This window comes from Anabrus simplex, chromosome 2 (genome assembly GCF_040414725.1).
Source record: "Anabrus simplex isolate iqAnaSimp1 chromosome 2, ASM4041472v1, whole genome shotgun sequence".
In the NCBI taxonomy this organism is placed as follows: domain Eukaryota; kingdom Metazoa; phylum Arthropoda; class Insecta; order Orthoptera; family Tettigoniidae; genus Anabrus; species Anabrus simplex.
Genome location: NC_090266.1, coordinates 128439383 through 128461217, shown reverse-complemented (window position 1 = coordinate 128461217; position 21835 = coordinate 128439383). Strand labels below are relative to the sequence as shown.

The window sequence follows — 21835 nt, the reverse complement described above, 5'->3', positions numbered from 1 at the left end:
ATATAAATAACTGTCAGTAAGAAGAGCAATTATTGCCATAATAGGACACTTCACACACTAGTGAATGTCTATATCACAATTACAAAGCAGGTCACTTTCTATATTTAGGTACTCTTAAAACAAAACAAGAACAAATTAAAAAAAAAGTTTAATAAAAGAGATGGAAGTCTGATTATGCATGAGGATAATATACATAAAAGAGGATGTCACTTCCAGAGCATCAGATTCATTATTGCATAAAGCTGGAAACAGTAGGGCTAAAATGACAAATGATCACAATATTATCAGTTTTTAAGGTAAAAACCAGCACCAACAAGTTTGCCATAAACATAAATGTTACCTACATTTGCAAAGGTTCTGCTATGAAAAATTTCAACATTCCAAATTATTATTAGTAATGCTGAAGAATGCTGTGGGTGAGAAAATTAACAAGTACAAATTACTTGTAACATACGAAAGGATGTTCATTATTGTTCCCAAGCATGCATTTTAGAAATGTGAAACTGAGAAATGCTTTTTTAAATACTACTTTTTAGGTTATGCTACAAAAACAGTGTCTAAAACGCAAGTTGGTTACAAGGGCTAATCAAAACTGTAATAGGCCTCGTGGAGAATTCAGCATCATCTTTCATGTATATTTACAATGCACATGCCTCCAGCTCTCTCTTATTATTGTACAATGATCAGTCTAGATTTGTATACCACACCTTCATTCGTGTTCAGAAATTTTATTAGATAACACAGATGCTGTATTACAGGTACAACTCCATCATCCTCACTGCTGAAAACAAAAAGTCTTAAAAGCCAGCACAGGGATAGTTTTTTGAATATTACTTCAGAATTCAAAATTCTAATAACACTTTAAAATATGAAAGTATTCCTGCCTTGAGTTGATCTCACTGGTAAACTCAGTGCTCATTGGCTTTCAGTGATGTGTAATGGTTATTATTCTTGGAAATGGGGGAAGAAATTAATCTCCAAGTTTGCCTGCCCATGGCTGAATTGGTAATTAGACAGTCTATATTCCACAAACATCATTCATGGACTGCAAAAACAAAATAAAACAATATATGGGTCACACGGCACTTACATGGTCCTTAACTGTGCCCAAACTGTTTCTGCTGGCTGCACAACTGCACCACATTACACTCATGTTGATCCCTTAATCACACAACACAATGTTAACAGCATCCGTACCAGAAGATTTTTGTCAATTTTTTCTAGTACCAGAAATCTTACTAGAGATGCTACAATTACCCCAGACTTCATTGCTTGACTGCATCTACATAGAGAAAACTTCAAAGAGAGGTGCCCAGCGCCACAAGGCCTGGGGGAGACTTGCTATACCACAGTGCCACCTCCGACAGCAGCAGCGGTAACAGTTGTTGGACTTGATGGTATATGAGAGGCCAAGCCCTGAAACAAAGTAACTGGGTGAGAAATTTCCTTAAAATTTCCATATAAAACAAGAAAAGAGATAGCCAATTAAGTAATATGATTTAGAAATTTCCATACCAAACCAGTAATTTTACTTCCTGTTGACAGCTGTAGTTAAATCATATTTAGGAAAACCACCTTTGTACTATAGTTACTTTTCAGATTATACTTAAAATATCAAATTTTTGGTCAAGTCCATTATTCTCCTACGTAACCTATCCTCCATTATTTGCCTCACATGACCCCACCAGCAAAGGTGGCTTGTAAGTACAGCTCCACCTATCGTGTTCATTTGTAACTTAGCCTTTATGTCCTTATTCTGAGCACATTCCTGCCACTGTTCCCATCTGTTCGTACCAGCAATCATTCTAGCTACTTTCATGTCTGTTACTTCCAACATATGAATGAGATGCCCTCAGCACACCCAGTTTTCACTCTAGAACAGCAAAGAATGTCAGAAAACAAACTGGGGTAAAGATAGTTTTGTCTGGGAGCTGACTTCTTTCTTACAGGATACAGTTGTTTGCAACTGCTAGCTCACTGCATTAGCTTTGCTCAGCCATTATTCAATATCACTTATTACACTAATATCCGGGAAGATTACACATTCTAAATATTTGAAAGAAACTACCTGTTTCAGTCTTATTTTCCTGACCTGACATTAAACCCTCTAAGTTTCTTCCTTACTGACATTACTTTAGCCTTGGAAATGCTAATTTTCACATCAAAATCACTGCACCTATTTTCAAGTTCCAATATACAGCATTACACTACAAGCTTTCAGCACAGTCTACCGTTAAGACCAAATCGTCAGCATAGGCCACACTGCTCACTGGGTTTCCACTCAAACAAACCCTACCAGTCATTTTTACACCTTTCAGTAAATGATCTATGAACAAAGAAGGTGAAACTACCTTGAACCAAGAACTCATTCTATAATTTAATTTTCACTATAATATATAAAAAAAACTGCAGAAAGTGCTAGTAGCTAGTAAGACATGTTTGTGAAATTAATAACTGGTTTGATAGAAGGCAGTTTGGGTTTAGGAAAGGTTATTCCACCGAAACGCAACTTGTAGGATTCCAGCAAGATATAGTAGATATCCTGATTCAGGAGGTCAATTGGACTGTATCGCGATTGACCTGTCTGAGGCATTTGATAGGGTAGATCATGGGAGACTACTGGCAAAAATGAGTGCAAACTGGACTTGACAAAAGAGTGACTGATTGGGTGGCTCTGTTTCTAGAAAATAGAACTCAAGAGAATTAGAGTAGATGAAGCTTTATCTGCCCCTGTAATAATTCAGAGGGGAATTCCTCAAGGCAGTATGATTGGACCTTTATGTTTTCTTATAAATATCAATGATATGTGTAAAGAAGTGGAATCAGAGATGAGGCCTTTTGCAGATGATGTTATTCTGTACAGAGTAATAAATAAGTTACAAGATTGTGAGCAACTGCAAAATGACCTCGGTAATGTTGTGAGATGGACAGTAGGGAATGGTATGATGATAAACAGAGTTAAAAGTCAGGTTGTGAGTTTCACAAATAGGAAAAGTCCTCTCAGTTTTAATTACTGTGTTGATGGGGTGAAAGTTCCTTTTGGAGATCATTGTAAGTATCTGGGTGTTAATATAAGGAAAGATCTTCATTGGGGTAATCACATAAATATGATTGTAAATAAAGGTACAGATTTCTGCACATGGTTATGAGGGTATTTAGGGGTTGTAGTAAGGATGTAAAGGAGAGAGCATATAAGTCTCTGGTAAGACCCCCAACTAGAGTATGGTTCTAGTGTATGGGACCCTCACCGAGATTACTTGATTCAGGAACTGGAAAAAATCCAAAGAAAAGCAGCTCGATTTGTTCTGGGCGATTTCCGACAAAAGAGTAGCATTACAAAAATGTTGCAAAGTTTGGGCTGGGAAGACTTGGGAGAAAGGAGACGAGCTGCTCGACTAAGTGGCATGTTTACATTCAATTTACAAAGTATACATTTATTATTCACCTATTCAATACCTACCTAGGTATTGTGAAAATTGATGGTCAAAGCCTTGAAATTGTGGACAGTTTCAAATATCTTGCAAGTGAATTAATGCAGAATACATGGCTGGACATGGAGATCAGCAAGAGGTTGTAACAGGGCAATGGATTCTACCAGAGTGTTAAAAAACTACCTAGGTATTGAATAGGTGAATAATAAATGTATACTTTGTAAATTGAATGTAATCACTGTTGTCAATACGGACCAAAAAATGAGACTGATGACTTGTAATAAGTGGTATGTTCCGAGCTGTCAGTGGAAAGATGGTGTGGGAGGACATCAGTAGACAAATAAGTCTGGGTGGTGTCTTTAAAAGTAGGAAAGATCACAATATTAAGATAAAGTTTGAATTCAAGAGGACAAATTGGGGCAAATATTTGTTTATAGGAAGGGAAGTTAGGGATTGGAATAACTTACCAAGGGAGATGTTCAATAAATTTCCAATTTCTTTGCAATCATTTAAGAAAAGGCTAGGAAAACAACAGATTGGGAATCTGCCACCTGGGCGACTGCCCTAAATGCAGATCAGTAGCGATTTATTTTATACCCTAAATGCAGATCAGTAGTGATTTATTTTATAAAGTAGCAGAAATAATTGTCGGGAAAATGCCGCAGTAAAGAAATGGTTAAAATCATTTAGGATAGGCTGACAGAAGAAATATCGAAGCATGATAGTAAAAAGTGTACACTTTAATTCTGGATTTTAAGAAACAAAGATTTGTCTGAATAGTTCCAAAGAAGGACTGATGCATGCAGGGCCAAATTTAACTGCCACAACACCTTTGGGCCCAAAGAATTTTCCACCCCCTTCCCCAAACTTGATGAGCCTTTATTGGAATTACTATCCTTTTTATATAAAGAATAACGTAACACCTTCAAGGTAAAATATCTACTAGTATTATTACGACCACCACCACCACCACCACCACCACCACTACTACTATCCCCCCAGCTCCAAACAGGTCAGGGCATTTTGTAACACTTTTAACACCTTCCTCTCCTTCCACCATTCATCTTCTATCATTCTGTCCCACTCCACATTTCTTCTTGCACTCCTCTTTACTGAATCAATCCACCTTGTTCTAGGTCTCCTCCTCACTCTTTTTTCCCTTGAACATCATCTCTATTATCTGTTTGTGTATTCTTTCCTCTTCCATCCTCTTTATGTATCCATAAAATCTTAGTTTATTCCTATCAATTTTCTCATTTAGGTTTTCTATTCCAACTTCCTTTCTAACATATCTGTTTCTCACTCTGTCTTTCCTCATCTTTCCCATCATACTTCTTAGATATTTCATATCACTGGCCTGAATTCTACTCTCCTCCTCACTTGTCATTGTCCAGGTCTCAGCCAAGTAAGTCAATATGGGTACATAATACGTTTTGTACATTATCTTTACACTTACTTGGTATTTCCTTATTCCAGACAAGTTTTTTAACACTCTGGTAGAATCCATTGCCCTGTTACAACCTCTTGCTGATCTCCATGTCCAGCCATGTATTCTGCATTAATTCACTCGCAAGATATTTGAAACTGTCCACAATTTCAAGGCTTTGACTATCAATTTTGACAATGCCTTTCCCTAGTCTTTCTCCTCTTGATATCACCAGGGTCTTACTTTTCTCTTGCACCGATTTTCATACCAAACTTCTCAATTTTCTCATTCAGTGCATCAAGTTGTTCTTGTACTGCTTTGCTGTGCATTGCTCAGACCACAATATAGTCTTTCAATAGTTAATAACTTCATCTTTCTATTCCCATGCGCTTCCTTTGTCTCTACAAATTTGTCCATAACCATTAGAAACAAAAGGTGACAGCACACTACCCTTAGTCCAGTTTCATTTCTAAACATTCTGTCTATCTAACTGGAGTCTGTACGCTGCAGACACAGTTGTTGTACGTTGCTCGCACCATTTCTATACTTTGTGTTCCCAATCTCTTTTGGGCTATGGCTTCTCAAACAACTTTATATAGCTGACAAAACTCCTTAACTCAAATAGCAATGATGCAAATATAAGTCTAATTACCAGTATAGTGGCTATGTTTTGCTTTTTCATTAGCAAATTTGTCTACATCTTTATATTCTAACTTTACAACTAAATCCCTTTTAACGGCAAACACTACAAGATGCACCAAGAATTTTTGACTTTGAGATTAACATACATAATTTTTAACCCTCATACGGGCTGAGAAGAACCTTTCAGCAGTAGAATTAGTAGCAGGAATAGAAATCCTCGGAGATTTTTGCTACCAGAAGTTTGTTTAGAAGTGACAATCACTGCTTATTTTTTCTTTCTTCTAAGAGAAAGGATTTCAGAAGGATACATTCTGTTCCAAATGTTTCTTGTGTTTTAATCTCCATACAAGGTGTAGCAGTAAGGTATCGCCAAACTTTCAGGACACATTCCTCACACATAGAAGAAAATATATGCACAAGGGTCCAGAAAATCTTTATTTCCATGCCAGAACTAGTTTTCTACAACTCTACATAATATATTAACCATGGAAAAACACAGGAACAAAAGGTATCAGTATACCAGATGAAACACTTTCTTACATGAAATGTTCAAAATTCCCTCTGTTAGTATTGATTTGTGCATCAACCTGCGATCACACTGAATACTGGATTTGATGATGCATCCCTAGAGTATTGTGTATGGTTTTGCAGCCTTCCAAAATACGGGCACAAATACTCTGCACCTTGTATCAGGTTTGATACGCAAGAACTTTCAAATACCTCCACAAACAACAGTCTAGTGAGTTTAGGTCCAGAGAGCGTAGAGGCCTGGGAATTTGTCCACCTCTACCTATCCATTGGTCACTGAATCTGTTATTTAGAAGCTGACGGACATTAACACTGAAATCAGGAGCAGCATTATCGTGCATAAAGTACATGTTTTGTCACACTAGTAAATGAGACATCTTCTAGCAGAACAGGTAGAGGGCTCTCCATGAAAGCATGCTTAGTTCGTCCGTTGAATCAGGGTGAAAAAACACGAGGCCCTAACAAACACTGCACATAATGAACTTCACAGTTGGTTCAGTACTGACTTGTAACTTGAGATACCAATTAGCATTGAAATGGTGAACCAGTATGTTTCTCTAGAGCAGGGCCTCTCAAACGCCCAAAATCTCACGCGTGCAAATCGAGGCGCAAGAGCTCTGTGCACTGTGCATCGTTCCCGCTCGGCTCGACTCGGACCAACGCTTCGTCTCTGGGCTACTCGGTTAAGCTCGCCTAAGCTCGGCTCTACTCGGCTCAACTCAGCTCGGATTTGGAGCGCGACGTAGCAAGTGTGGAAGAGGGAGACAGGGGGAGTGAGCGAGATAGGCGTGAGGAAAGAGAGAGTAAGCGCTAATGCTCCAAATCGAGGAGTAGGGGGTCAACCAAGCCAAGTCGTCTTTTGCACCGTGCACAGTGCATGCACCCGGCGCATGCACTCTGAGAGGCCCTGCTCTAGAGAGTTATCTCAAGTAATAACAAACAGTCTGCAACAATACCGACCCAAACATTGACAGAAAATCTTTGTTGATGATGCACTTCAACAGCTGCATGAGGATTCACATCAGCCCACATGTGCCAATTGTAAAAATTTACAATCTGATCACGTTGAAATGACACCTCATCAGTAAACAGCACAGCTGCACTAAAATCAGGGTTGACACATTGTTGAATAAACCATTCGCAAATGTATACATGTGCAGGAAAATCAGCTGTTCATAGTGCATGCAGACACTGTAAATGATATGGATACAGAAGGCTCCCATGCAACACTCTCCAGTCATGCGGTTAACATTACTACCTGAAGCTAACAGTCTTGCGATGACACTAGGGTTGTAAGCTGTCTTAGGCTGACACTAGGGTTGTCATGAACTGCATGAAGAATTGCCTCCTCCAGTTGCAGTATAAATGCTCTGTAGGATAAAATTTGGATCATAATTTTCATTTCCTGGTTCAGTTTCAGAAGCTTTATTGAAGAATTTCTTGTGCTTCTTAATTGGTTTTGGATCTACTTTCCTCTGTTCCTACCACTTGTTGAATGTTTTGAATATTCTTTTTACCAACACTTCTATAGACATTAAAGGATAGTTTCATTTCATTCAGGAAAGCAATTAGAGAGTTGTACAAGTTCACTAATGTACCAACATCCATTTACTCAGACTGTAATTTTGCACCGACAGCGCTGAATCTTTCCACAATAGCTCCTTCTTTGATTCTTGCTTGCGGGTCAGAATATACACTGAGCAGCCAAAAGTCACGGGAAGGGGTGTTCCATTAGACAATGTGCCATGTATGACCCCGAGTGTTGCAGCTAGTTGCGGCGTAACTGAGCAGTCTGTCACAGACACCAGTAAATGCTTACAATGTAGTGATTATTTTAATCCACCTATTCAATAAAAATTAGTTTTGTGTTGCTAGTTCATAATACTACAACACGAATTTACAAGGACATGTTTCGCTTTATTTATAAGCATCTTCAGCCTACATAATTGTCTCAAGGTTAAGACCTGTCATATATGGATTGTTTTTACAAATTTTTTTCTTGAGTATAAATCCATGTTTAGTAATAATATGTAAAAAACATAGGAATTATGTACACATTAAAAGTATGACAATATGAATTACAATGTTGAATTGAAGTAACCCTTAATTCTAAAATACACTGACGTCCAAAACATAGTAACAACAATTAAAATTTTTTTTTGGTTAAAATTGTTTTCACAATTTTAATGTTGAATTGGAGTAACCCTTAATTCTAAAATACATTGACGTCCAAAACATAGTAACTACAATTTGAAAATTTGGCTAAAATTGTATTCACAATGCTGTGGTTGATTGAATTAACTGTAATATGGCTTTAAATTTGAGTCATAAATATAAACTGAAGGTTAAAATATAGGAGCCATTTTTTCAAGAATCCATTGATTTCTGGAACACAGTAACTTCCAATATTGAGAATTTGGTTAATAATTGTGATCACCAATGCAATTATTTAAAAACAACTATGATTTGACTGCATGTGTAATTTGAATCAAAATGATATTCCAAAAATTAAAATCTTGGAACCGTTGGAGACCAGCTTCTAGAAATTTTCGAGGCTTGCTGCAGTTTGTATTAATGTAGTTGTAGTTAAGGGGGGGGGCTTCTATCCAAATCTTGAGTAGGTGTTTATGTTTCTTTCAAGGTAATAGAATGAGTGAAGCATCAGGAACAAATGGAAATTAACTTGAATACTGTTATGTGTTGTTGTGCTTGTAATGTGAGTTTGATGTTATATTTTTTCACATACCCCTTTGACTGCTGCTACAAAGTCTTGTGGTCTTTCTTACGTTACTGTGACTAATGTCTGTTGTGGTTCTACTCCTTGTGTTGTACGTGTGGAGGGGCTGTTGTGAGGGGCATGTAGGGGGTTGAGGGGGATAGATGTTAGGCGGGGCGTTTGCTATTGGCGTACCATGTGTTGGGGAGTTCTTATCTGTTGTCGAGGTGGGGGTATGGGGACGATCCTGCGGGCGGGACGTTAAGCTTTGGCGTGTTATGTAGAGGGGGATTCGTTGTCGAAATAGTTTCTGTTGTGAGTGTTTTTAGATTAAATATCCTAAAGAATTAGCTTTTATCTGATTTGAAAGTTTGTAACAATGCTGGCAACTGTTCTATTAACGAGCTCTTTATTTCGGCCACGTCGTTCAAATTTTTTTCTTTATTAAAATATTGATCCAAATAAATATATATGTTTTCAAACTCTGTCATTAGCTTCCCCTTTTCGATCCTTTTGATTATTGTAAGGTCTTTGTCTATTGAGGTATAATGATGGCCAGTTTCTTTAATGTGATTACTCACTGCGGAGTATTTATTATGCTTTAAGGCGTTAAAGTGTTCCATGTACCTGGTTAGCAAGCTGCGGCCAGGTTGGCCAACATATGAAGATTTACATTGTGTGCATGTTAGTGTATATATTCCGGAACTTTGAAATTTGTTATTGTAGGAATTTACCGTGTTATGATTAAAAAATAAGTTTTTATTAGTGTTATGTGTTTTAAAGGCTACTTGCATATCCCGCTTTTTGAGTGGGTTTGCTATTTGGCGGATCGTTGAACTGGTGTTAGTAAAGGTTGCGTATTTTGATTTTTTGGTCTTTTCCGGTGCGAGATTTGTGGCTAATTTGAGCTTTACTTTGTTGATTCGATTCACCATCTCTGCTTTATATCCGTTGACAAGTGCTAGTTCTTTTATAAAATTTATTTCTTTCGTGAAATTCGCGGGTGATAAGGGTATCTTATGAGCTCTGTAGATCATACTGAAAAAGGTTGCTTCTTTGTGGGATTTCGGGTGGAGTGAATAATTTCTTACTGTTATTGATGTGTGTGTCGGTTTTCTGTAAATTTGATAATCGAATTTATAATTTAAGCGTTTTACAGTAACGTCCAGATAATTCGATGAGTTGTCATTCCCGTCTTCTTTGGTAAATTTTATGTATCTATCAATGCTATTTAAAAATTCTAGGATTTTTTCACTGTTATTTTTTTGGTTGTCTTATTACAAACGTATCAACAAATCTCAGCCAAAGACAGATTCCTTCTATATTCGGTTTAATTATTTTATGTTCTATGTTGTCCATATAAATATCTGCTAATATTCCTGAGCTGGGGTCACCCATGGCTAAACTCAACTGGTGGTAGATCTTATTGTTTAAAGTGAAATAGTTACTATTTAGTACGAATTTAAGTAGTTTAATAAATTCATCTATTTCTAGCTTAAGTTAGGCCCTACTATGTTTAGAAAGGTTTAAGTTAATAATTTCAAACGTCTCTTTAATGGGGATGTTTGAATACATATTGGTAATATCAAAAGAGCTCATCCTGCGGTGGGGTTGTAAGTTGAAGTTTTTTAATCTTTCGCAAAATTCAATAGAATTTTTTTTTTGCTATTGGCTTTACGTCGCACCGACACAGATGGGTCTTATGGCGAAGATGGGACAGGAAAGGGCTAGGACTGGGAAGGAAGCGGCCGTGGCCTTAATTAAGGTACAGCCCCAGCATTTGCCTGGTGTGAAAATGGGAAACCACGGAAAACCATCTTCAGGGCTGCCGACAGTGGGGCTCGAACCCACGATCTCCCGAATACTGGATACTGGCCGCACTTAAGCGACTGCAGCTATCGAGCTCGGTAATAGAATTTTTAATTGAGGAGTTACTCTGAAACTTATAATGCTTTTTGAGGAACTGATGTATAAATTTTGACATTTTATATGTTGGGCTATTTCTGCTATTTATGATTGGTCGAATGGGTGTGTTGTTTTTGTGTACCTTAGGCAGTGCCTTTGCCTTAGGCAATGTTGGATTCATGTTGACCATTTTTTGTTGTCCTTGCTCATCAAATAAACAAGTTGTTTTTTTAAGGATTGTTTTTAGATTCCGTTGAATTTTAGAGACTGGGTCTTTATTTACTATTGTATAAGATTCATTAGAAAATAATTCTTCAGTTTTATTAATGTAGTCACTTTTATTTACTAGGACTATTGTTTTGCCTTTATCCACCTTAGTTACGATACGTTGTTATACCTTATTTTTGTCTTTAATTCTTTTATTTGTTTTAGGAGGGCTTGGTCGGGATTGGTTTTCATTTCTTTTACTAAACTTGGGAGTTTCTTTTTTATTTCATATTTAATGTCATTTTGTATTTCTGTCGGCAATTTCCCTATATTTACTTCTGATTCCGCTGTTGTGGTAAAGTAACGGACACCCGTGTCGTGAAGATGGCAACACGTTACAAGTTAACTGATTTTGAATGTGGGATGATCATCAGCACACGGCGCATGGGTCATAGCATTGTGGAGATTACATGCGAATTTGGGTTTCTGAGTTAAACGGTGTTGAGGGTGGATCTTCAATATTGCAGAGGGAAAGTTACCACCTGCGTAAACCGCGCACGAACAGATCACAGGAGTTTAACGAAAGGACATCTAGTCGCCTCTGCAGAACCATACCAGGTGCTCGACAGGCTACTGTGACTTTAAATGTTGGGAGTCAGGAACCCATTTCTACCAGGACTGTAAGGGGGCAACTGCACCGCATAGCCTTCACCAGCCGATGACCAACTCATGTCCCTTTGCTGACATCTCGACACAGGAGCTCAACGACATGCATAGACTCGCGAACATCGGCAATGGACCATAGAACAGTGGCGGCGTGTGGTACAGTCCGATGAATCCCGGTTCCAGTTATATCGAGCTGATGGGCGTGTGCGAGTGTGACGTAAGTACCATGAAGTTATGGATTCTTGGTGTCAACAAGGTTGCATCCAGGCGGGAGGCGGCTCAGTTCTGGTCTGGGCAATTAGGCCCCATTGTCTGGCTGCAAAGAGTGCTGACAAGTGCATGTTATGTGGACATTCTTTCAGATCATCTGCATCCCTTTCTGGCCCTAGAGTACCCTGACAGAGATGCCATGTTTCAACAGGACAATGAACCATGTCACCGCTCTTTGGTGGCACGCAGGTGGTTGGAGGAGCACTCCAGTGAAGTTACGACCATGGATTGGCCTTCCAGATCCCCTGATCTTAATCCAATTGAGCATTTATGGGATGCTATTGATATTGGTGTACGCTCCATGAATTCCGCACCAAATACACAAGACCAATTGTGGGTAGCAGTGCAAGGTGCGTGGGTCCAGATCCCTCCAGAACGATTCCAATACCTTGTAGAGTTGCTGCCTCACCATATTGCTGCCATTTTGAGGGCTCGCGGAGGAGCAACTCGTTATTAACATCACACGTTCAGTGTCTTTCCATGACTTTTGGCCACTCAGTTTATGTCAGACATATTGGCAGCATTGTTACAGATTTGGCCCCTACAATTGCTTACACCTAGACCACAGCATGAGAGGAAAGTATTTACAGCATTAGTCAGATCTTTTGCAGTATGTCCAGGATTTTTCATGAACTTTAAAATACATTCTTCAAGAGACCGCTCTTTATTCACATATCCGAGAATAAAGCTCAATATTAATAATAATAATGTTATTTGCTTTACGTCCCACTAACTACTTTTTAAGGTCTTCGGAGACGCCGAGGTGCCGGAATTTAGTCCCGCAGGAGTTCTTTTACGTGCCAGTAAATCTACCGACACGGGGCTGTCGTATTTGAGCACCTTCAAATACCACCGGACTGAGCCAGGATCGAACCTGCCAAGTTGGGGTTAGAAGGCCAGCGCCTTAACCGTCTGAGCCACTCAGCCCGGCAAGTTCAATATTAGTCGTGTGTGATGTCAGATGTGCAATCTACAATAACTGAAGAATATTTGGATTCCTTCACTTCTCTTACTATTTCAGTGATCACTTTACAAATAAAATTAAAAAAAAAAAAGTATATTATCGTCCTTTAATACATAAAATATTGAAAAGGAGGATAATATAAGATATTTTTATTCGTAACGTGATAACAGTCAATACGGAATGAGATTTATAACATGCAATATTTCAGCGGTTACAATTTTTGCCATAATCTGAATGAGTTCCTTAAGAGTCCCAAAAGGTAAATAACAAGTCTTCCCTTTACTGGGATTTCTATTTTGGGAATATGACTTTTCAAGAATGGGTCAAATTCAGCTATAAGTTCTTGACACACTGCAAAGTTTCCATCCCCGACAGGGCCAAATACTTCATCTTCACCCAGGAATGCTATTCCACAAGAGGAACAGTTTGACTACAGCCATTACTCTCTGGAGTACACATCTCCAATATTTAAATTCTTCAAACTGAGAAAACTGAGAGTTGCAACTGAGCACAATTCACTACTGCGTCTTTTAAACATTAGGCACACAAATCACGATGAGAGTGGGAATTCTCATGTTGCATCACCCGTTAATTTCCATTCTTCCAATCAGTGAAGCCAGTTGTTGCAAATTGGGATGTTCCTCCAAAATGTTTACATGGAGCACAAAAACAGACTCTTGGCTGCAGGAATAAACCAGATATTAATGTTTCATAATGTCCCCATTTAAAAGCTTTCTTTCAACAGTGCTTTTGTCAGGAATTATTGTTTGTCTGGAAACACCCACATAGATTCATAGAAATTGCCCTTACTTCTATTTCACTCCAATTCTAGCATAATAATCCCTAGTAACTTCATAACTCAAAAATAACGGTCATAGTTTGGTTTAAAAGTATCTTTTGTTTTGGTACTATTTACAATTACACTTCCAGTTTCAACAGAAGACTCAAAAGAAACAACTAAAAGTGGGTGTATACTTGTCAGGGTTTTCTGTAGCAGTACCATCATTTTTATTTTTGTTGGCTGCATGAGAGGAAGTTGATTTATAGTTTGTTTCCTGTGGAAACAAGAGTCTAATTTTTGTGTCCAAGACAATTCACCTTCCCTCCTCCTCTTGTCTGCTAATGTGCAGTATTTTGCATCACATACATCATTTTTGACCATCCATGTTATATACGTAACAAGAAAAGCACTTAACGAAACTCATACATACATTATCATTATAGACTGTTATGCCTTTCAGCGTTCAGTCTGCAAGCCTCTGTGAATTTAAAAAACGTCGCCACAATCCTCGATTTGCAACTAGTGTTGTGGCCTCATTTAGTTATATACCTCTTGTCTTTAAATCGTTAGAAACTGAGTCTAACCATCGTCGTCTTGGTCTACCTCTACTTCTCTTACCCTCCATAACAGAGTCCATTATTCTCCTACGTAACCTATCCTCCTCCATTCGCCTCACATGACCCCACCACCGAAGCAGGTTTGTGCGTACAGCTTCATCCATCGAGTTCATTCCTAAATTAGCTTTTATATCCTCATTCTGAGTACCCTCCTGCCATTGTTCCCACCTGTTTGTACCAGCAATCATTCTTGCTACTTTCATGTCTGTTACTTCTAACTTATGAATAAGATATCCTGAGTCCACCCAGCTTTTGCTCCCGTAAAGCAAAGTTGGTCTGAAAACAGACCGATGTAAAGATAGTTTCGTCTGGGAGCTGACTTCCTTCTTACAGAATACTGTTGATCGCAACTGCGAGCTCACTGCATTAAATGCAATAAAAACTTTCCAGTCTGTCAAACACACAGCAATTACAATATAAATTATAACACTATAAACATACTTGCAAAATACACACTAATATACAAAGAATGACATGTTTTGTTCTACAAGAACATCCTCAGATTCTATCAAATCACTTAAAACATGCTTATATATGTACAGTATTGTTTACGTTGTGTAAACTTGTCAATGATAGACATGACACACACTTCAGGAATCGCTCATGCTGGTGCCTCTGTTGATTTAGCAATTTTCTCTCTTCATCTAGCGGGGGTCTCATCTATTTTAGGTGCTGTTAATTTTATTACTGCAATTATCAATATACAAGCTCCTGGAATGTCACTAGATCAAACACCTTTATTCGTGTGAGCCGTAACTATTACCGCTCTTCTCCTCCTCCTCTCCTTACCTGTATTAGCAGGTGCTATTAGTATACTACTTACTGACCGGAACTTAAATACCTCTTTTTTATCCCGCCGGTGGGGGAGATCCTATTCTCTATCAGCACCTCTTTTGATTTTTTGGGCACCCTGAAGTATATATTTTAATTCTTCCAGGATTTGGAATAGTCTCACATATTATTAGTCAGGAAAGAGGAAAAAAGGAAGCTTTCGGTACTCTAGGTATAATTTATGCAATAATGGCAATTGGTTTTTTAGGGTTTGTTGTATTAGCACACCATATATTTACTGTAGGAATAGACGTAGATACACAAGCTTATTTTACTTCTGCCACTATAATCATTGCTGTTCCTACAGGAATTAAAATTTTTAGCTGACTTGCCATACTACATGGAACTCAATTAACTTACAGTCCAGCCTTACTTTGAGTATTAGGATTTGTCTTCCTCTTCACTATCGGTGGTTTAACAGGAGTTGTATTAGCTAACTCCTCAATTGATATTATTTTACATGATACATACTATGTTGTTGCCCACTTCCATCTATGGGGGCAGTATTTGCAATTATAGCTGGATTTATTCAATGATATCTTTTATTTACAGGGTTAACACTAAACCCTAAATGATTAAAAATTCAATTTACAACTATATTTGTAGGGGTTAACTTAACATTCTTCCCCCAACACTCCTTAGGGTTAGCTGGTATACCGCGTCGATATTACGATTATCCAGATAGCTATACGTCTTGAAATGTTGTTTCAAGACTATTATTATTATTATTATTATTATTATTATTATTATTATATATTTTTCACTAATTGTAGTTACAATTTAGGGATGGTGAATGGAGAAAGGGCATAGCCTCACATACACAAAAGTGCCTCCATCACCACTTAAAATTATAATATACAAGTATACAATTACATTCTACATGGTGTTCTTATATACAGTTACCGTATTTACATAGGCATATTTACATAATACTCAAGATCTGATCAACATTCAAGTAATTCATTATCTGAGAAAGTATAATTTCAAACCGAACTGTATTATTTCCTATAAATATGGTAAGTTCATTAGAATGATACCAATCCCATCCTCCTGCTGAACATTCATATTCCGAATTACCTATATTAACGAACTTCTAATATGGCAGAACAGTGCGGTAGATAGATAGATAATGCCTTTATTGGTGGCGAAGTTAGGGCTCGAGGCCCTCTCTTACACTTAACCACTAGATGAGTATACATATACATAACTTATAATTTCGAATACAAATAAAACAAATACTACTAATAGCAATAATAATAATAATAATAATAATAATAATAATAATAATAATGAAAGAATCCTTAATTTTAAAATACACAAAATAACGTACACTTAAATGATGTAACTGCAGTAATCCATTCATTCATCCCATTCATTCCTTCATTCACTCAACAATTATCCAGCAAGTCAGCGGGATCTACCCAGCAAATGCTCCCGGCAAGCCACTTTAAACTTGCAATGAGAAGGATTTTCTCTAATGTTCGCAGGTAGCGAATTCCATGACCTAGACACAGAGATTATGAAGGAGCGGTTGTACACAGCAGTGTGGTATATTTAAGCTCTACATATAAAGTTTACCCTTTTATTAGACATACCTGCCAACCCTTCCGTTTTACCCGGAAACTTTCCGTTTTTTAACTCGTCTTCCGATTTTCCGATTTATTTTTAATTCTTCCTATTTTTGACCAATATAACCTCCAGTACAGTCAATACTCTTTCCCTAGGATAAAGGATACATTCTTATGTGCTTGTGTAATTTACCCAACCTAATTTTTCAAGCATTTTTATTTTATGCTGTATTTCGTGAGTCCGTCGCGTTCGTGTATCGTGTTTCCAGCTCTCTACAGCAGCATGTGTGCTTTACGGCTGGGGATTCGGGACGGCAATCGTCCTACAAGCAAGAGAGGCTAGCGACTCAGTTAATCGGGTCGAAAGAATGAGTTTCTTATCGTGTGGTTCGCACACTATTAACATCGTTTCTGTGCGTAATTTCGTTGGAATTGTATGCCACGTGTTTTTTCTAGCGGTTATATGCTTTTCTCCGTGTCAAAGTTGTATGTTAATAATATATGAGCATGCCGATCTGTCTTGTACGTGCTAGTTTCGCGTATCGGTACTTCACTGCATTTTTGTTTATTCTTAATAATTTTAATGAGTTGAATGTATTTCAGGGAGTTGTGTTGGTGACAGTTTCTGGTATTTTCTCTTCACGTTATGGCTACAAAACATAACAAACGTTATCACCAAGTGTTCGGAGATACCTATAAAATTAAATTTCCATTCATTTTACAGTCTAATAAAAGAAAATATTATGCAAATCACCTCGGGAGATACATTTCATTTCGAGTTATCGACATTTCGAAATATAGAGAATACCGTTTTTGAGCATGTATAGCACATAATTCAATCAAATGTATCTACGGGCCTTTACTGAATGCGTTATGTTTAACGGTGCAGGTACTTAAAAATATACAAAGAAACTCTTTTACAGCATCACTTTAATTGTAACCCTTATTATAGTAAGTTTTTAGAAGACAGGATACAGTACATACAGTAGTGAAATAAGAAACATGGCTCCGTTAACACGTTTGGAAAATATCCGTTAGTCTCTTCTGTTTATTGCGGTTAACCTTTCCTCCCTACACGTTGAAACTTCGTCAATACCACCCAGCCGAGTTTCGTAAATGGAGCTTGTCATCCGCGACTTCTGGTCTTGCTTTCGAACGTGACCGGTAATTAATTGACACCCGAGAAACGGCGAGGCTTCGCCGATTTGGCGATCACTAGAAGTTCGAGTTTTTCGGTTCCCGTAATATTAGTTTCCAGCTTCACCGGAACCCTTACTTTACTTGTCAACTGTTTCTCACAAACCGCAAATGCCGTATTGCGCAGTTGATGTTGCACAAAATTCGAGTTACATAGTATTTTTTGCTTCAAGGGAGGAAATGTTTGCTTCGAGAAATTCGTTTAACCTAATTTCTAGAATAGTGAAATAAATACACGGAAGAATAGGACAAACGGCCGGAAAATCTAAGTTCGAGATAATGAAAATTCGAGTAGAGTTCCGAGATATCGAGGTTCGACTGTATTATTATTATTATTATTATTATTATTATTATTATTCGTATGAATGTGTCATAAATTAGAGTGATTGAGGTACATTTTCGCCGGCCCCGTGGTGTAGGGGTAGCGTGCCTGCCTCTTACCCGGAGGCCCCGGGTTCGATTCCAGGCCAGCTCAGGGATTTTTACCTGGACCTGAGGGCTGGTTCGAGGTCCACTCAGCCTACGTGATTAGAATTGAGGAGCTATCTGACGGTGAGATAGCGCTCCCGGTCTAGAAAGCCAGGAATAACGGCCGAGAGGATTCGTCGTGCTGACCACACGACACCTCGTAATCTGCAGGCCTTCGGGCTGAGCAGCGATCGCTTGGTAGGCCAAGGCCCTTCAAGGGCTGTAGTGCCATAGGGTTTGGTTTGGTTTGGTTTGGTTTGGTTTGGTTTTGGGGTACATTTTCTTGTAACCATTTTAATGTTTTTTAGTTTAAAATTTTAACTTTAATGATCAAATCACATTGTAACTGTAGGTATGCATGCCTTTCATCCTGTCTTTTTTTCACTTAGACCATGGCGCAATATATATGATGAAATACAAGAATTAAAAAATCTTCCTATTTTTGATTTCTAAAAGTTGGCAGCTATGTTAGAGCATGGCTACCTGATCGAAATTAAATCTACAAAATAGTGCCTCCCCTTTTACTAGAACAATTTTTTTTCATGATCATACACTTTTTATTTTATTGATAATTACTATTCTAATAGCCTATATCATAGGAAGTTTGTTATTTAATAAATTCACACACCGTTACTTACTTGAAGGACAAACAATCTAAGTAATTTGAACAATTCTCCCTGCAATTACACTTATTTTCATCGCTCTACCATCCCTCCGACTTCTTTATCTTCTTGACGAATCTATAGACCCACTTATCACAGTAAAAACTGTCGGACACCAGTGATATTGAAGTTATGAATATACAGAGTTTGTCCGACTCGTTGGCTGAACGGTCAGCGTACTGGCCTTCGGTTCAGAGGGTCCCGGGTTCGATTCCCGGCCGGGTCGGGGATTTTAACCTTAATTGGTTAATTCCAATGGCACGGGGGCTGGGTGTATGTGTTGTCTTCATCATCATTTCATCATCACGACGCACAGGTCGCCTACGGGCGTCAAACAGAAAGACCTGCACCTGGCGAGCCGAACCCGTTCTGGGATATCCCGGCACTAAAAGCCATACGACATTTCATTACCACTCCTTATGAATTTGACTCATACATACTCCCTTATAACGAAATACCTGTAGACAGTTTTTGGTTACTGGATGTGGATAATCGAACTGTCCTTCCTATAAATACACCTATTCGGATTCTAGTTACTGCTGCTGATGTCCTCCATTCTTGGACAGTCCCAGCCTTAGGAGTACAGGTTGATGCTACACCAGGTCGATTAAATCAAACAAGTTTTTTTATAAACCGACCTGGGTTATTTTATGGTCAATGTTCAGCAATCTGTGGAGCCAATTATAGATTCATACCTATAGTAATCGAAAGAATTAATATTAACTCATTCATTAAATGAATTAATAACATAATAAACTCACCATCAGATGACAAAGTAAGTACTGGTCTCTTAAACCATTTTATAGTAATTAACACCTACTTCTGATGAAGAAATTAGTTCATAACATTAGTATGTCATGCTAAAATAATTAAAAACTTTAATATTTCTTTATTCCTCAGATAATACCTATACATTGATTAATTTTATTTTTTATATTTTCAACCACCCTTATTTTATTTGCCATTATAAACTATTATATTTTTATATATAATATTCCCACACCAACAAATAAAACTTCACTAACTTCAAACTCCATAAATTGAAAATGATTAATAACCTCTTCTCAATTTTTGATCCTACATCTAGCATTATAAATTTATCACTCAACTGATTAAGAACATTCCTTGGGCTTCTAATACTTCCTCTCCTTTACTGATTAATTCAGTCACGTGTTACTGTCATTTGATTTTCAATTACAAATACCCTAAATAATGAATTTAAAACCCTAATCGGGCCAACTAGCCACAACGGAAGAACTTTCATCTTTCTTTCATTATTCTCACTTATTTTATTCAATAACTTTTTAGGATTATTTCCTTATATTTTCACAAGCTCCAGCCATTTGGTATTAATGCTCGCATTAGCACAACCTTTATGATTATCTTTCATATTATATGGATGGATCAACCATACAACTCGTATATTTCGCTCATATAGTCCCTCAAGGAACGTCACCAGTCCTCATACCTTTTATAGTTTGTACTGAAACAATTAGAAATATCATTCACCCAGGAACGTTAGCTGTTCGTCTAGCCGCTAACCTAATTGGAGGTCACCTTCTCTTAACTCTTCTGGGACCCCCGGACCTTCTTTGGTACTCTCAACACACTCTATCCTACTTATTGCTCAAACACTTTTAATAACATTAGAATCAGCTGTAGCAATTATTTAATCATATGTCTTTGCTATTTTAGCCAGCATTTATTCTAGAGAAGTAAATTATGGTAACACACTCAAATCACCCATATCATCTAGCTAACCCAAGACCTTGACCTTTAACTGGTGCCATTGGAGAAATAGCAACTACCATAGGAATAATTAAGTGATTTCACCAATATGATAATTCCCTTTTGTTTTTAGGATTAGCTGTAATTACTTTGACCATAATTTAATGATAACGTGATATTGCACGAGAGGGGACATATCAAGGCCTCCATACTTTGCCAGTAAGTAAGGGGTTACGATGAGGTACAATTTTATTTATTATTTCTGAAGTATTTTTCTTTATCTCCTTCTTCTGGGCTTTTTTTCCACAGAAGCCTTTCGCCTAGTATTGAACTAGGAAGACTTTGACCACCTTGCCATGCTCCACAAAACAATACCTTACAGCCAGGTATATTACCAACTAAACCTTTATTCTTTACCGTTGAAGTATACAAAAGAACATCGATGGATTCCCGTTCATATTCAGAACACAAACGGAAATGTCCAAACAGGGGCGAAAACAAAGTGATAACAGTCCCCCAGGGTGGATTTTTATCACAGTTGGAGAGCTTCAGTATGATGTATGTCCTCCACGAGCATTTATCACGGCTTGGCACCTACATGGCATGCTCCGTATAAGTCAATGGAGATCACGTTGCGGTATCAGGTCCCATTCTTCAACGAGAGCCTGTTCGAGGTCTTGGAGTATCTGTGGTGGAACAGGACACCCACTAACACTTCTGTCAAGCCTATTCCACACATGCTCGATGGGATTAAGGTTGGGACCCACTGCTGGCCATTTCATCTTTATTCTTTTTCCAAAATGGCGCCCGGTTATTTATTTATCGTATGATGAATCTATGTACACACATGCATATAGTTCAGGATAAATGTGCATAGTCACAAGTCCGTGCAATACTATAACTCTAGGTCTAGCATTTTGACCCAATCAACTGCTTCATCCGATGTGCGGTGAATGTCCATTAGCGTTCCTTTGAAAGCTCGAATTGGGCAGTCAGAAACAATGTGGTGGATTGACTGAGAAGAGACGCCACAATCACAATCTGCAGAGCTAGTCCAACCCCATTTGCACAACAAATAACCACATCTGCCTTGTCCAGTTCTTATTCGATTGATGATTCTCCACTGTCGTCTTGGAAGATCAAATCCTTGTACTCGTTTGGAAGGATTCTCAACTAGATGTTTGTTCACTACTGAAGACTGATCCCACTGGGCTTTCTATGAACTGTT

The 21835-nt window shown here is 38.0% G+C and overlaps 1 protein-coding gene across 1 annotated transcript in view; it reads right to left on the bottom strand.

Moving 5' to 3' along the window:
* Positions 1-625: 625 nt before the first annotated feature.
* LOC136862698 (WD repeat-containing protein 20) overlaps positions 626-21835 on the bottom strand; it is a 135439-nt gene continuing 114229 nt past the window's right edge. The window contains exon 4 of the mRNA XM_067138903.2: positions 626-1416. Coding sequence (XP_066995004.2) covers positions 1342-1416 — 75 coding nt within the window. The 3' untranslated portion in view covers positions 626-1341. The remainder of the gene's footprint in view (positions 1417-21835) is intronic.